The sequence below is a fragment of the Marmota flaviventris genome, chromosome 1 (genome assembly GCF_047511675.1).
Source record: "Marmota flaviventris isolate mMarFla1 chromosome 1, mMarFla1.hap1, whole genome shotgun sequence".
Lineage (NCBI taxonomy): Eukaryota > Metazoa > Chordata > Mammalia > Rodentia > Sciuridae > Marmota > Marmota flaviventris.
In genome coordinates, this window is record NC_092498.1 from 157,015,665 (window position 1) to 157,031,223 (window position 15,559).

The following is a 15,559-nucleotide window of genomic DNA, read 5'->3' on the forward strand; positions in this document are numbered from 1 at the left end:
TCCTTCCTTCCTTCCTTCCTTCTTTCTTTCTTTCCTTCTTTCTTTCTTTCCTTCCTTCCTTCCTTCCTCCCCTCCCCTCCCCTCCCCTCCCCTCCCCTCCCCTCCCCTCCCCTTTTTTCTTTTTGGACCAGGGATTGAATCCAAGGGCCCTTAACCACTTAGCCACATCTCCAGACCTTTTTTAAAATATATTTTTTAGTTGTCAATGGACCTTTTATTCATTCATTTATTTATATGTGGTGCTGAAGATCGAACCTAGTGCCTTACACATGCTAGGCAAGTAGACAAGTGCTCTGCCACTGAGCCACAATCCCACCCCTCCTCAGCCCTTTTTATTTTTTATTTTGAGACAGGTTCTCACTGGGTTGCTTACATCCTTGCTAAATTGCCAAGTTTGGCTTTAAACCTGTGATCCCCCTGCCTTAGCATCCAGAGCTACAGGGATTACAGGCATGTGCCACCATATCCTACATGTTGTATATATTTCTTGTAGATTCACAATTGTATGAAAAAAAAAAACTAAGATACTTTGTGTACTTTCCCAGTTTCTTTCAACTGAAACATTTTGTAAAACTGTAGCAAAATATCACATTGATGTTGACAGGATTCACCTATTTTTGTAAATTTTTCTCTAGTTTTATTTGTACTTATTTGTGTGTATGTGTTTTCTTTAAAATTTTATCACTTATCATAGGTCTATATATCCACCACTGCAGTCAGGCTAGTGAATATTTCTAATATATATATTTTAATGGGTACTATGGATTGAACCCAGAGCTCCAGTGTTCTAGGTAAGCACTCTACCACTGAGCTACATCCCTGTTTTATTATTTTATTTTGAGACAGGGTCTCACTAAGTTTTCGAGCCTGGCCTTAAATTTGAGATCTTCTGCTTCAGTTTCCTGAGTACTTGTGATAACAGGTGTCACCCAGCTTATTCCAACACTTTATAACCACACCCTTTTCCTTCCACATTCTTCTGAATAATGGATTTAATTTTTTTGTTGCTGTTTTGGGTAGCATTTTTGTAATTGTAAGTAAAATACACATAACATAAAATTTGCTATCCTAACCATTTTTAAGTGTATAATTAAGCAAGGTTATAATTTATATTGCTGTGCATCCAATCTCCAGAACTTTTTTTCCGTCTTATAAAACTCTATATGCATTAAGCAACAAGTCTCCATTTCCCTCTCCACCTGGCTCCTGAAATCTGTCAGTTCTACATATGTTTCTGTGAATTCTAGATACCTCATATAAGTGGAGTTACACTTATTTGTGTTTTTGTGATCGGCCTGTTTCATTTAGCATAATGCCTTTGAGGGTAGCTTGAGTTGGAATTTATTTCCTTTATAGGACTGAATAAGACTCCATCATATGGATATGTCACTGCTGTTTATCTGTCCATCTGTCAATGGATACTTGAGTTGTTTCCAACCTCTTGGCTATTATGAATAATGCTGCCATAGACATGGATGTATCTTTATGTTTTATGTTTATATTTTGTATTTCAAGATCTTCAAGATCCTGTTTTCAGCTCATTTGGGTATATACTTAGAAGTGGAATTGCTGGATCATAGTAATTCAATTTTTAATTTTTTGAGGAACCAAAGTAGTTTTCCTTAATAGCCTCACCATTTTACTTTTCCCCAAATAGTGCACAATTTCCAATTTCTTGACACTCTTGCCAACACTTGTTAGTTTACAGTTTGATAGAAACCTTTCTAATATGAATGAAGTGATACTGAATTATGATTTTGATGTGCATTTCCTTAATGGTTAGTGATATTGAGCATTATATTTTATTTTATTTGGTACCAGGAATTGAACCCATAAGAGCTTAACCACTGAACCATATCCCCAGTCTTCCCCACCCTCCACTTTATATTTTATTCTGAGATATGGTGTTGCTAAGTTGCTTAGGGCCTTGCTAAGTTGCTGAGGCTGGCCTCCAACTTGGGGATCATCCTGCCTCAGCTTCCCAAGATGCTGGGATTACAGGCAGGTACACTATTCCCTGCTGAACATCTTATACTTCTTGGCCATTTGTGTATCTTCTTTGGACAAATGTCTTTTCAAGTCTTGTGTCATTTTTGAGTTGGGTTTTAAATTTTTGTTGCTGAGTTTTAGAATTTATGTTTTCTGGTTATCAATCCTTTATCAGGTCATTTGTAATATTTTCTCCCATTCTGTGGGTTGCCTTTTTCACTCCACTGATAATATTCCTTGATGCATAGTATTTTTTAATTTTGATGAAGTTCTGTTTTTTAATTGTGTATGCCTTTGCTATCATATCTAAAAGTCATTGCTATTTCCAATGTCATGAAACTTTTTCTCTGTTTTCTTCTGAGAGTTTTATGGTTTTAAGTTTTGTAAGTATTTGATACATTTGGAGTTAATTTTTGTATGTGGTGTTAGGTGAGGGTTCAACTTTACTCTTGCATGTGCAACTTTCCAAACATTTGTGGAAAAAATTGTTCTTGTCCCATTAAATGGTCTTGACACCCTTATAACAATAATGGACCCAGCTGGCATGGTAGCTCCATAGAATGAGTACTTAGCATGGATGGGTTCAGTCTCCAGTACCAATAATAAAAACAATTTTTTAAAAAAATCAACCAACCATATAAAGGGATTGTTTCTAGGCCTCCTGTTCTGTTCCATTGGCCTGTATATCTGACAGTATGTTTAATCTCACACTGTTTTGGTTAGTGTAGGTTTATAATAACTTTTGAAATCAGAAAGTGTGTGATCTCCAACCCCCTCCTCTTCATACCCCCTCCCCAAGGTTTTTTCAGCTGTTCAGGGTTCTTTAAGATAGGAATTTTAGGATGGGTTGGTGGGGGGGCAAAACTTGCTGTCAGGATTTGATAGGGATTGCAAGAAATTTGTAGTAGTTTTGACATCTTAAAGATAGTGAGTCTTGTAATACATGAATACAAGGCATGCTTTTCAACTTATTTATGTCTTTAATTTCCTTTGCGTGTTTTGTAATTTTTAATGTAAATCTTCCATCTCCTTGGTTAAGTTTATTCCTAAGTATTTTATTCTTTTTGATTCTGTTGTAAGTGGAATTGTTTGCTTACTTTCCTTTTCAGATTTTTCATTGTTAGTATATAAAAATGCAACTGATTTTTATTTAATTTTGTGTCCTGTAACTCTGCTGAATTTATTTCTTGATGTTAATAGTTTTGTTTTCTTTTGTTTTGTTTCAGTGCTGGGAGTAAACCCAGAATCTTACACATGCTAATAAGCACATGCTCTACCACCAAGCTACTCCCCCAGTTCCATCAATAGGTTTTTTTGTTTGTTTGTTTGTAGAATCTTCAGGGTTTTCTATATACAGGATTATGTCATCTACATCTAACTTGTATTTTAATATTGTTCCAGTACTTGGAATTGAACTCAGGAGCAGCCTACTTTTGAACTGCATCCTAGCTCTTTTTATTTTTTTTTTATTTTGAGACAGTTTCACCAAGTTTCTGAGGTTGACTTCAAACTTGTGATCTTCCTGCCTTAGCGTCCCAAGTCATTGGAATTATAGGCATGTAACTCCAAGCCTAGCTCATAACTCCTTTTTAAAAATAAATGCTTCAAACATTTATCCACTTTTTAAACTCGGGGTTGATCTCAGGGTACTTAATCCCTGAACCACATCCCCAGTCTTTTTTATTATTTTGAGGCAGAATCTCAGCTAAGTTATTTAGGACCTCACTAAATTGCTAAGGCTGCCCTCAAACTTGTGATCCTCCTCCCTCAGCCTTCTGAGTTGCTGGGATTATAGGCATGTTCCACCATGGCTGGCTATATTTACCTACTTTTATCTCTAAATTTACCTATATTTATTAAAGCTAAGTTCTGTCAGGCAGCTTCCAGGAACAAGGTGCCATGGGCAAAAGCCTTAAATTTCCCTAAGCTCTAGCAGAACGTTCACGTTGCATATTCTAGTCCAGTCTACATAGCCATCAGAATATAAAAACCTAAAGAAATGGGCACAGTGGTGTACATGCCTATAGTTAAGGCTAGTGTGTTTTTGGGTGACTGAGGCAGATCACTTGAGCCCAGTTTGAGGCTACCCTGGGCAACATAATCAGATCCCATATCCAAAAAAAAAAAAAAAAAGCCCAGAGACTTATAGAGCCCATACTAAATATCTGTGGGACTCTCACAGGAGAGTGGGGAACTGAAGCTTCAAACCTTGGTTCTTGTGTCCCAAGAAAAGAAAATGTAAAGCCAAACATGAAAACCCAAGCAAAAGTGAAAATAAAAGTTAAAAGTGAAAATAAAGTAAGACCAAAGCAAAGAACACTCAAGAGAGAGTAGGTCATCTTCTAGTAGAAAAGGAAAAGTAGTGTTACTTCCAAATGTATTGTATTTGTTGTATGCCAAGAGAACTGGAATCTGCCTTCTGCAGTCTTCACCAATCAAATGTTTAACTCCTCCTCCACATTGGGTGGGGGGTGAGTTTTTGAATGTAGATGGTCCTTTCTGGAACTATCGGTGACCATCTCATTGGGGTGTTTGGGGGTTCCATCTAAAGTTAGTTCTATGTTAATATGGGTTCTGGACAAACTCCACCTGTGCTATTAATGGAATTTTTGAAATACATTGAGAAACCTGTTGCCATAAATCCTAATTTTACAGTGACCTCAGTAGACTCTATTAGGAGTTAGCCCCATTGTTCTTTCATACCAGGGATTGAACCCAGGGGTGCTTAACCACTGAGCCAGGTCCCCAGCACTTTTTTTTTTTTTTTTGAGACAAAGTCTCACTAAGTTGCTAAGGCTGGCTTTGAATATGTGACCTCCTGTCTCAGCCTCCTGAGCCTCTGGAATTATAGGCGTGCACCACTGCACCTGGCTGATCTTTCCTTCTTCTTTTTTAATTTTTATTTGTATTTTTATTTTTATATTTTTTAGTTGTCAGTGGACCTTTATTTTATTTATTTATATGTGGTGCTGAGAATTGAACCCAGTGCCTCACGCATGCTAGGCAAGCGCTTTACCACTGAGCCATAACCCCAGCCCCCAGGTCATAATATTTTAAAACTCCTTTTTAATGCACCCTTTGAGACAGATTAAAATGCTAGCTCACATTGCTTCTAAGATGCATCTGTTCCATGTTTTAACATTTCTTATAATGGGATGCATCTTGATGAAAGCTATGATTGATTTAACTGGCAACATGTTTCCTTTCTTTAGTGTAATACAGCAGATAGACAAAATACAGTAGTGGACATACAAAGGTGTGGTGCTGGCTCCCTACTTCCTTCATTTGGGTCCCAAGAAAGACACTCATATCCTGTCAATAGGAAGGGACCCTTTCTAAAAGGGCTTTCTGAATGGAGTTTAAAAAAAAAATCTTTCACCTTGGCTAGTCAAAAGAACTTTTCCTGTGGCACAGCACAGTTATGATAGGGTGAGTTGCCAACTACCTCCAGAGTTGACATAACAAAAGATATATTTACATTTACAGCTAGACCTTGCCCATCTATATTGAGCTCTGCTCTGCAGCAACGTGAGGCCTTTTATTGACTCCATGCTATGTGCCCTCTGCCTGAAATTCCTTCCCATGCTCTTCTCATTGGTTCCCCTTGACCTTTGGGACTCAATTTGGTTGTCAAGTCCTAGGCTATTGGGTAGCTTTCTTCTATGTAGCTGTCTTGTCACTGGACATATTACCAGTGAGGTTTGTGTGATCATCTGTTAATTCTGGGAGCTTCCTGAGAGCAAGGGCTATACTGTGCATATCTTTACTGGGCAAGAAGGCATTGTGTTTATACTGTGAATGGATGTGTTCTGAAGGTCAGAGGCCATAATTGGCACCTGTGCAGTTGAGTCCTAGGCATGGCTAAGCCTCTGTGCACTCTTGAGTAATCAGGGTGGACTGTGTTTCTGATATGCTTCCTAACGAGGCTAATATAATACATCTCACAGACTTCTGGGCAAAAAGCACTCCCAAGAGCCAAGGGAATGTTCCTCCCTGATGTCTTTTAAGACTTAAGCTCCCATCACATAAAACCTTTTGGTTAAGTCAACTGAAGCATAAAAGCAAATGTAATAATATTTTGTCTTATCTTTTATTATATAATGAACTATCCTAAAACTTACTGACTTAAAACAATAATGATTTGTTATTTGCTTATGATTCTGCAACTTGGCAGGGCTCAGTGGATTCAACTCATCTCAACTCTACGGAATCTGCTAGGAAATCTCAAGCACCTTGAAGCTAGAATGCCTCAGTTGCCTATGTCTAGAGTCTTGATTCTCAATGTTGCTGGCTTCAATCCTCTCCATGTAGCCAGCTTGGGCCTCCTCAGAGCATGGCGGTCTCAGGGTAGTTGGTTTCCTTACATGGCAACTGGATTTCTCTAGAGAGCAAAAGTGGAACTATGCTGCCATCTGTCAAATTCTCTTGGTTAAAGCAGGTCACAGAGCTAGTCCCAATTCAAGTCAAGAGAAGTACACAAGAGTGGCAATCCTAGGGAATTGTGGCTTATTGGAGCCTGTTGAAGTAGCCAAACAGTAGTTTGCCATATAGCAGCCCACAGGCCTGAAGTGTCCAGCTCAGCAAGTCCAAAAGCCTATACCAGATCATCAGGACCCAAAGTGATTACTAGCACACTCATGTTCTATCTCCTGTCCCTCCCTCCTTTGCTTTATGCCTGTGGGCTTTTCCTGTGTTCCCTCTAGACAGCATTATTTCTACCCTCATAGCAACTCCAGACTGTGTCACTTTGCTGAGCAGCATCCCATAGTATCTAAAGTCTCAGGCTGTGGAGCCTGGTGCTTGGACTCTACTAGGCAGCTGTGTGGTGTTGGGCAACTTTCCAAATCTCTGCATACCGGTTTTCTCCTCCTTGTGTAAAAGGAGAATGTTAGAAATATCTATTTCCTCAAAAAATGAGTACTGAGGGGCTGGGATTGTGGCTCAGTGGTAGAGCCTTGCCTCACATGCATGAGGCACTGGATTGGATTCTCAGCACCACATATAAATGAATAAATAAAACAAAGGTCCATCAACAACTAAAAAATAAATAAATAAATGAGGACTGAAACCACCATGTAACTCAACTGTCCCATTCCTTAATATTATCAAAAAAAAAAAAAAAAAGAAAAACCAGAATCAGCATCCTGTAATGAAAGAGCCACATTGTTTATAGCAGTACAGTTCATGATAGCCAAAGATACGGAATGAGCCCAGATGTGCAGTTCAATCCCTGGTTCCCCCCACCCCCAAAAAGAAATGTAGTATATATGCACAATGGAGTTTTACTCATCCATAAAAAAGAATAAAATTATGGCATTTGCTGGTAAAGATGAAGCTGAAACACGTCATGCTAAGTCAAATAAACTAGACTCAGAAACAAAGATTAGGGCTGGGGTTATGGCTCAGTGGTAGAGTGCTTGCCTAGCATGTGTGTGGCACTGGGTTCATTTCTTAGTACCACATATAAACAAACAAATGTCCATCAACAACTAAAAAAATATTTTTTAAAATATTTATTTTTTAGTTTTAGGTGGACACGATATTTTATTTTTATGTGGTGCTGAGAATAAAACTAAGTGCCTCACGCATGCTAAGAGATCGTGCTACCACTTGAGCCACATCCCCAGCCCCCAAAAAATTTTAAAAAGAAAATCAAGGATCAAATGTTCTTGCTCATATGTGGAAACTAGAGCAAAGTAAGCTGGGAAAAGGGGGAGTCTGATATCATAGAGGGATGATCAGCGAAGTAGGAGATTAAGGGGGAGGGAGGAGGGATGGGAAAGGAAAGGGAAGGAATGCTAAATGAATTTGACAGATGTTTGCTATTGTGCTTGTATAAATATTACATCACAGTAAATTCCACCTTTATATATATCTGTAAAGCACTGTTTCAATCACGTCTTTTGCCATTATGACCAAAACCTGAGAGCAATTTTAAAGAAAGAAAGGTTTATTTGGCTCACAGTTTCAGAGATCTCAGTCCATAGGTGGCCAACTCCATTGCTCTGGGCCCAAGGTGAAGCAGAACATTGTGGTGGAAGAGAATGGAGGAGGAAAACAGCTCAGGACATGACATAGGAAACAGAGAGAGCTGCACTTACCAGGGTCAAAATATAAACCCCAAAGGCATGTTCCCAGTGACCCACCTCCTCTAGCCAGTCCCTCCCTACCTACAGTTACCACTTACTTAGTCCATATCAGTGGATTAAAGGACTGATTAGGCCATACTTCATAATCTAATTATTTCACCATTGAAAATTCTCCTATTGTCTCACATGTGAGCTTTGGGGAACACCACAGGTCACAACAAGGTCACTTTTGGTCACAGTGACACATAAATGAGTGTAGGATAGACCCGTAGAATAGAAGAAGGAAAATACGGAGGCAGGGGGAGGGTACCAGAGAATGAAATGGGGTAAATTAAATTCCATGCATTTACACATGTCTGAATGAACCCAACTGTTATGTACAACTATAATGTAGCAAAAAAGAAGGGGGGGGGATATTTACTCCAGAAGACAGTTTAAGATTTAGAGAATACCTGAGCTCTGCTTCCCATAGAATTTGAGGGGCAGATGCTCAAAAGCGTGTCCTGGGCTGGGGAGGATTGATTCTGGCCTTGGAAATGTAGTGTTTCATAGGACATGCCCTAGCATGACTCTGGCTCTCCTAGGGGCTGGCATATCATAACTTTACCATGAGACCTTCAGTAGAGGTGGTTGCATTGGTGGGGCCCAGTCTCTGTCTCTTGCTATCCTGACCACACTTGGTGAAGTGTTCTCTTCTGAATTTCACAAGACTTTTAGTGGTGCTGATTTTTCACTGCCCCCTGGTATCTAGCAGGACTCACAGCTTAGGTCTTAGTGCTGGGTGCACAGTTGTTCTCACCATTCTGCACAGCCGTCAAGGGAGCAGAATCTACATGGCTCAGAGCTGAGCCCATGTCCCCAAATGTCCTTTCTCATTTCTCAGGTCTTTCCCTAGGTGAACAAGAAAGTAATCACTTTCCTCCCAGCTCCTTAGCCTGTGGAAAGTGTGGGGCCCAGGAAGGTGTGGGCATGTCAGCTTTCTGAGTTCTTTCTTGAGGGTTAAGATGGGACTAATTAGGATCTATCATGTCTGGCCTGTCAAGACTGATTTACAGTCTCTCTTGCCTCCCACCTGAGTACATCAGCTATCAGACCTGCTCCTTGAAAGCTGGGTAGAACACAAGCTATGTGGAGGCTTGTCTCATGACCCCTTGGGATTAACACTTGGAGCAGACTAGGGCTGAGTCTCCTGTGTATTTGGGACAGCTCTGAGCATACTGCCTGTACTTTAGGAAGGTGGTGAACAGCTGCTTTGACTGAGCTTGACCAGTCTCTATAGAGCTCTCACTCTTAGGTATGGGCCTTGAAGTCACTGAGGGACTCAGGGACCAGGCTAGGGCCTACCAGCATGATAACAGGGCCCTGTTGTGGTAGCTTTTGTTGTTTTATCATTCAATACGTATTAGAGATGATAGAACGTGTATGATTTCTACACTTTCCAAGGGTTTCTACTAGCTCCCTGAGACAACTAAGGTGTTTGTATTTGGCCTTGCATGGCTATTTCTCCTACTATCACATAAATGACTAGTAAAAAGAAATTTGTATTTCCTCTTGTCTAGTAGAAGCTCATGTTTGATTTGATTGCACAACTGTGGTCCTCTGGAAGATGAGGTGAGCTGGGTGTTGCCTGGAACCCATGCTAGGCATTGCCTTTGGTACCAGCATTGGATTTTCCACATTTGTGTAGGAGCTCTGGCAGACTTTACAGCTTTGGAAGCCTCCACTTGCTCCCACCCCACTCTCACTTGCTGTATGATTCTGAAGCTGGTAACTCTCATCCCAGTGTCCACACTGCTTCCTCTTAGGTGACAGACAACATCTTCAATTAAGTGATTCTTGATATTATGGTTTTGATATGAGGTGTTCCCTAAAAGCTTCTGTGTTCATTCAGAAATATTCGGAGGTGAAATGATTAGATTATGAGAGCTGTGACCTAATCAGCTCATCCTATATTGAATGAACTAACTGGGTGGTAACTGTAGGCAAGTAGGGTGTGGCTGGAGGAGGTAGTATGCCCTGAAAGCATTCATCTTCTCTCTGGCCCTTCACCCTCTCTCTCTACTTCCTGGCTGCAGCAATTTCCCGCTGCTGTCCCCTTCCACCAGTGTTCTGCCTCACCTCTGACCCATAGCAATGGAGTCAGCCACCCATAGACTGAACCTTTGAAACCATGAGCCCCCAATTTTTCCTCCTTTAAGTTGGTCTTGTCAGGTCATAATAAGGTCACTTTTGGTCACAGTGACAAAAAGCTAACTAATACCCTTTGCCTATGTCAGCAATTGCTTATGCTCATTTTGTTGTCATGCATCTAATCTGTCACTGAATAAATATTACAGAGCTGATGTTCACCAGTCATTGTGCTAAAGGCTGAAGATAATTGTGGTGAACTCAGTAGCAACTGATGTTGAAGCTCTTGGCCTGGAAGCAGACCAGGGAGTTGGTGAAAGACCCACCAGACACCAGGCCCCTGGATTACCTTACTCAGTCTACTTATAGCATTTTCACCAGTCTGGACCACCCTCTAGCCATGGGCTCCTTCACAGTGGGCCCTGTGGGGCTTCCAAGAACTAGCCACAGCCCTATCTCCTCAGCAACTGAACATCTGATTTAACATTGAACATACACAATTTTGGAGGTTCCACCAGAGGAGATGCTGAGGAGCAGACTTGATGTGGACTTTGATGCCATGAAAACATACAAGAAGGCTTTCTAAAAGCAGAAGCCTGATGGGGCCTCTGTACTGTAGCCAGCTGCTGGTCCTGCTCAGCTTCAGACAGCCAATTAGAAAGGATGAAGAATGTCCTTTTTTCCAGGCTATCAGCCAAATGCAGACCCATAGACAAAGGTAGACAGGGAGATGCCAGCAGGTATAGCTTTATCACTCCTTTTATTAAGTACCTGCGACTTAGAGCTTTTAATCCCATGTCCTCAAAAAGTGGCAGACAAATGCTCATTCTCAATGACAGAATACTTTGATGTAATGTTGGACTCTCAACTATCTAATGTTGCTCAGAGAGTCTTTCCACAGCTTAGACTTTAACTGAAACTAATAGATTACTATACTTTCTTGTGTGTAATTTACCTGTAGCCTGTTATTTTGTCTGAGGTACAGGAATTAAAGATAGTACGTGATTAGTCAGTATTTTAAAATTCAGTGTCTGTTGCTGTTCTCCAGTGAATAAAATGCCAATTTAGATGTGTGTGCTTTTTCTTCTTTGTTTTTAGGCAAACCGATTTTTTCAGTTGATATTCACCCTGATGGGACCAAGTTCGCAACTGGAGGACAAGGTATGTTTATGGAGTGAGCCTGGGAGAGTATCACAGTTCTGTTGCCTTGCTCTGCTTCCCCTGGTTATCTTAGTTAAGTGCCGCAGTCTGGCTGGGCACAATCAGGAGCCACTTGTCAAAAGAAACTAACTTTATTTTTAGAACCACACACGCCAAACAAAACAGCCTCTCAGGAAAAACCCTCAGAGCCTCAACTGCCACCACCGGCTTTCCACAAGCCTCTCTCTCCCACACCAGCTTCTCCCCACCTCCCACAATCCTCCTGCTCTTGAGGCCGATTGGCTGGGTCACGTGGGCGGAGCCAAAAAAGTCCCCCAATGAGCAGCTCCGTGGTCTGAAAGGGCAGGGAAACAGCCCAATGAGCATCACCGCAGAGGAGCCAATCAGCTAGATGTTGCTGGGGCCGCTGTGAGCCAATCATCAGCCGGCAGCTGGAAGTTTGCTGGCAGCTGGAAGTTTGCTGGGGCCCCTTCGGCTGAGGCTCTCAACATCTCCCCCTCTCTGTTTAAACAACAAGCATGTGGCTTAGGGACTGTGCCTGCCTTAGGTTGTCCAATAGTACATATGGTCCTTAGGTTGGTACCATTGCAATTGGATCTTACCCGTCACTGACTACCGGTCCAGTATACAGCCACACCTGTGGAGAGGTCTTTGTACCAGCGGGGGGGTGAGGTTCTTTGCCTCACCTCTGTTGGCCCCCAAATTTTAGCTGGACGATCATGACAAGCAGAAGGGAGGAAGATACACCAAGCCAATTGACGGCTCCTTTTGGAAAAATTGTACCATCAATGACATCATCAGCAAAAATACCCCAACACTACCACAAGTCGCTGCACCAACAGATAGTTCACAATGCATACAGGTGAGCTCACAATGTGTCCAGGCAAGTTCTGCAAGCAGTTCAGTGATGGCTATTGTAGAAGCTGTAGATTGGTTTTGACTTCACCAGCACTGGGATGAAGATAGGAATTCTGGCAATAATGGCTAAAGAAAAAATTATGTAATATTACAGAAGGCACTAAAAGAAAACAATTTTCTTAACAATTTACACTGTCTTCACTGGCACTGGGATGAAGATAGGAATTCTGGCAATAATGGCTAAAGAAAAAATTATGTAACATTACAGAAGGCACTAAAAGAAAACAATTTTCTTAACAATTTACATTATCTTTAAGAGAATTATTAAATATAATGAAAAGGAAAGGTGAAAGTAAACAAACAGATCTGTTAACCTTCTTTTTTGTTTACATATTAAAACAATCCTCAACAGTTGTTTACCCAATTTAAATTAAACCATATAAATCACGTGAAAAAAAAATATTTGGATCCATTTTATCATGAGCGCTCATCATATATGATATATGGACATACGTACATTCAAACATATAACACAAAACACAAGTGTGCACACATAATATAATACATACAACACATAACATTATAGTAAAGGCCTTATAACTTTTTACAAGTGAAATCTCCATTGCAATGTTTAAAAACTCTATAGTCAAAAAATAGAACTGATCAGCAAAACATTAACCTAGGTCTGTATGAGCTCAAAAAACAAAATAGAACTTCATGATATGGCAAAGGGCAATAATAAAATAGATATTAAAAAAAGCATCCTGGTTCTGTTGCAAATGTAAGAATAGCCAAACTGGAGTTTTGGATATCAGTTGTTATGGATTTGAGCCAAATCATCTTCTTTTTGGTCTGTAGAAATCGCTTTAGTTAATCTTTCTGGAATCCAAATCGGCTGCTGTTCTCCCTGTGGAAACACATAAACAGACCCCCGACTCCAGACAATCACTGGGTCAGGACCTTGGTTAATCTCTCTGGAATCCAAATCAGCTGCTGTTCTCCCTGTGGAAACACACAAACAGACCCCCGACTCCAGACAATTACTGGGTCAGGACCTTTCCATTGTCCTGTTAGAATATCCTTCCAAAGTACCTTGGGCTTATGTACATTTTTTGGACACATATGCCTTTCCACAGCACTAAGTCCTGATGAATCCAAATTTAAAAAGTTTAGAGTAAAAAGGGTTATTTTAAGTTTATCTTTGGGGAATATATACCCCTTCCCAATTCCTTCTTTTTGCTTTAATAAGTACATTTTAATAGTTTGATGAGCTCTTTCAACTATGCCTTGTCCCTGTGGATTGTATGGGATTCCTGTTATATGAGTAATGCCAAATGTTGAGCAAAATTGTTTAAAAGAGGTAGAAGTATAACCAGGAGCATTATCTGTTTTTAACTGTTTTGGAACACCCACAGTGGCAAAATTTTGTAAGCAATGAGCTATAACATCTTTAGTTTTTTCTCCGGCATGAAGGGAGCCCATCAAAAATCCAGAAGAAGTATCAACTGTAACATGCAAATATTTTAATTTTCCAAATTCTGGCAAGTGTGTGACGTCCATCTGCCAAATATGGTTAGGTATCAATCCTCTAGGATTGACTCCAAGATTAACTTGTGGTAAAAAGGTCACACAATTTTGACATTGTTTTATTATTTGTCTAGCTTGTTCCTTAGTTAATTTAAAACGCTTTTGTAAAGTATTAGCATTGACATGGAACTTTTTATGAAAATTTATAGCTTCTTCTAGTGTAGAGAAAATATGTATGTCATGTGTAGTTTTATCTGCTAAATCATTGCCCAAACTAAGGGCTCCAGGCAATCCTGTATGTGCCCTGATATGTCCTATAAAGAATGGATCTTTTCTGTCCCAGATTAGACTTTGTATAGTGGAAAGCAAAGAGAAAACAGTAGAAGAAGGGGAAATCCTACCAGCATCTTCAAGAGATACTATAGCATTAACTACATACTGACTATCAGAAAATAAATTAAATACAGAATCTTTAAACATCACAAAAGCTTGTAAAACTGCATTAAGCTCTACCTTTTGAGCTGATTGTTTGGGTACTAAAAATGTAAAAGTTTGATCAGGGGTAACTACTGCTGCTGTACCATTATTTGACCCATCAGTGAATATATTTGGAGCATTCATGATAGGTGTTTTTCTTGTCATTTTTGGAAAAATTACAGGATGCAATGACCAAAAAGACAATAAAGGATTAGATGGTAACTTCCAGCTGCCAGTTAAGATAGCGGTAAAGAGTTAATTTGTTATTTTTTCAATATAGATGTGACTCAGTTTAAAATATGCAACTTTTTTTTCCAGTACTGAATTCTAGCACTGAGCTATATCCCCAGCTGTTTTTATTTTTTAATCTTGAGATAGGATCTCACTAAGTTGCCAAATATGGCCTTCAATTTGTGATTTTCCTGCCTTGGCCTCCTGAGTGGCTATAGAATTCCAGGAATGCACCACCACATGGCTAAAATATGTTTAAATAAGATAAAGGTATTGTGTCCAACTACAACTAAAAAATAAATATTTAAAAATAAATAAATTTTGCATTCCCATGCCAGGATTATTGAGCATAGAGAGGCAGGTGGTACCCTGGGCATAAGCCCAGTTCCCAGAGGCAAGAGATCTGTCAGTGGTTTTCTTGACTAAAAAGGGGAAGGGATAGTTAAATTGCTAAGTAATAATAATCAGATAATAATTTAGCCCATCTTCTGGTTAAAGGAATTCAATTAGGTTAAAGTGAGAGTTCATTGTGGGCAAGTAAGAATGCCCATGGCATTTGAAGATATGATACATAGCATTGTCAGTGTGCTTCATTCAGTGTCTGTTGCAGTGTTGCAGTAACTTTGCTCTGTTTGGAAAATCACAGCCATTTTTTATCCCATTACAAGATGTATACATCGTGATAGGAAGTGGCAGGACCCAGTACCTTTATCCCCAGCAGGTTTGCCACAGAACAGGGCCTCACTTTCCAGCAAGGCCTCCCTGGGCAGCCCCTAGAGTGCCTTTGTGTTTGCATCCTCAGGTGAGGTGCCGCAGGATGGGTTGGCAGTAGAACCTTCTCCTGGGAGCCAGGGAGCAAAAAGGGAATACAGGGAAGCTATGGGCAGGAAGGCCTTTCTCTGCTTCCTGGGTACTGGGAGAAGAGCCTGCAGCCTCACATAAGAGTGCTAGATTTAGGGAGAAATGGGTGGTTTCTTATCCACAGGGGCAACATATCTTTCACCTAACTCAAAATAGCAAAGTCTTACTATTATTACTTATTACTTACTTATTGACCAAGAGGAAATTCAGGCATTTCATTGTCACTTTGGTATGTGTAT

General features: G+C 40.2%; 1 protein-coding gene across 2 annotated transcripts in view; it reads left to right on the plus strand.

The window, feature by feature from the left end:
• The window catches only part of Hira (histone cell cycle regulator), a 100,737-nt gene that overhangs the window by 12,078 nt on the left and 73,100 nt on the right, over positions 1 to 15,559 (plus strand). For both annotated transcript variants that reach the window (XM_027924357.2, XM_027924358.2), the window contains exon 2: positions 11,304 to 11,366. In XM_027924357.2, coding sequence (XP_027780158.1) covers positions 11,304 to 11,366 — 63 coding nt within the window. The remainder of the gene's footprint in view (positions 1 to 11,303; positions 11,367 to 15,559) is intronic.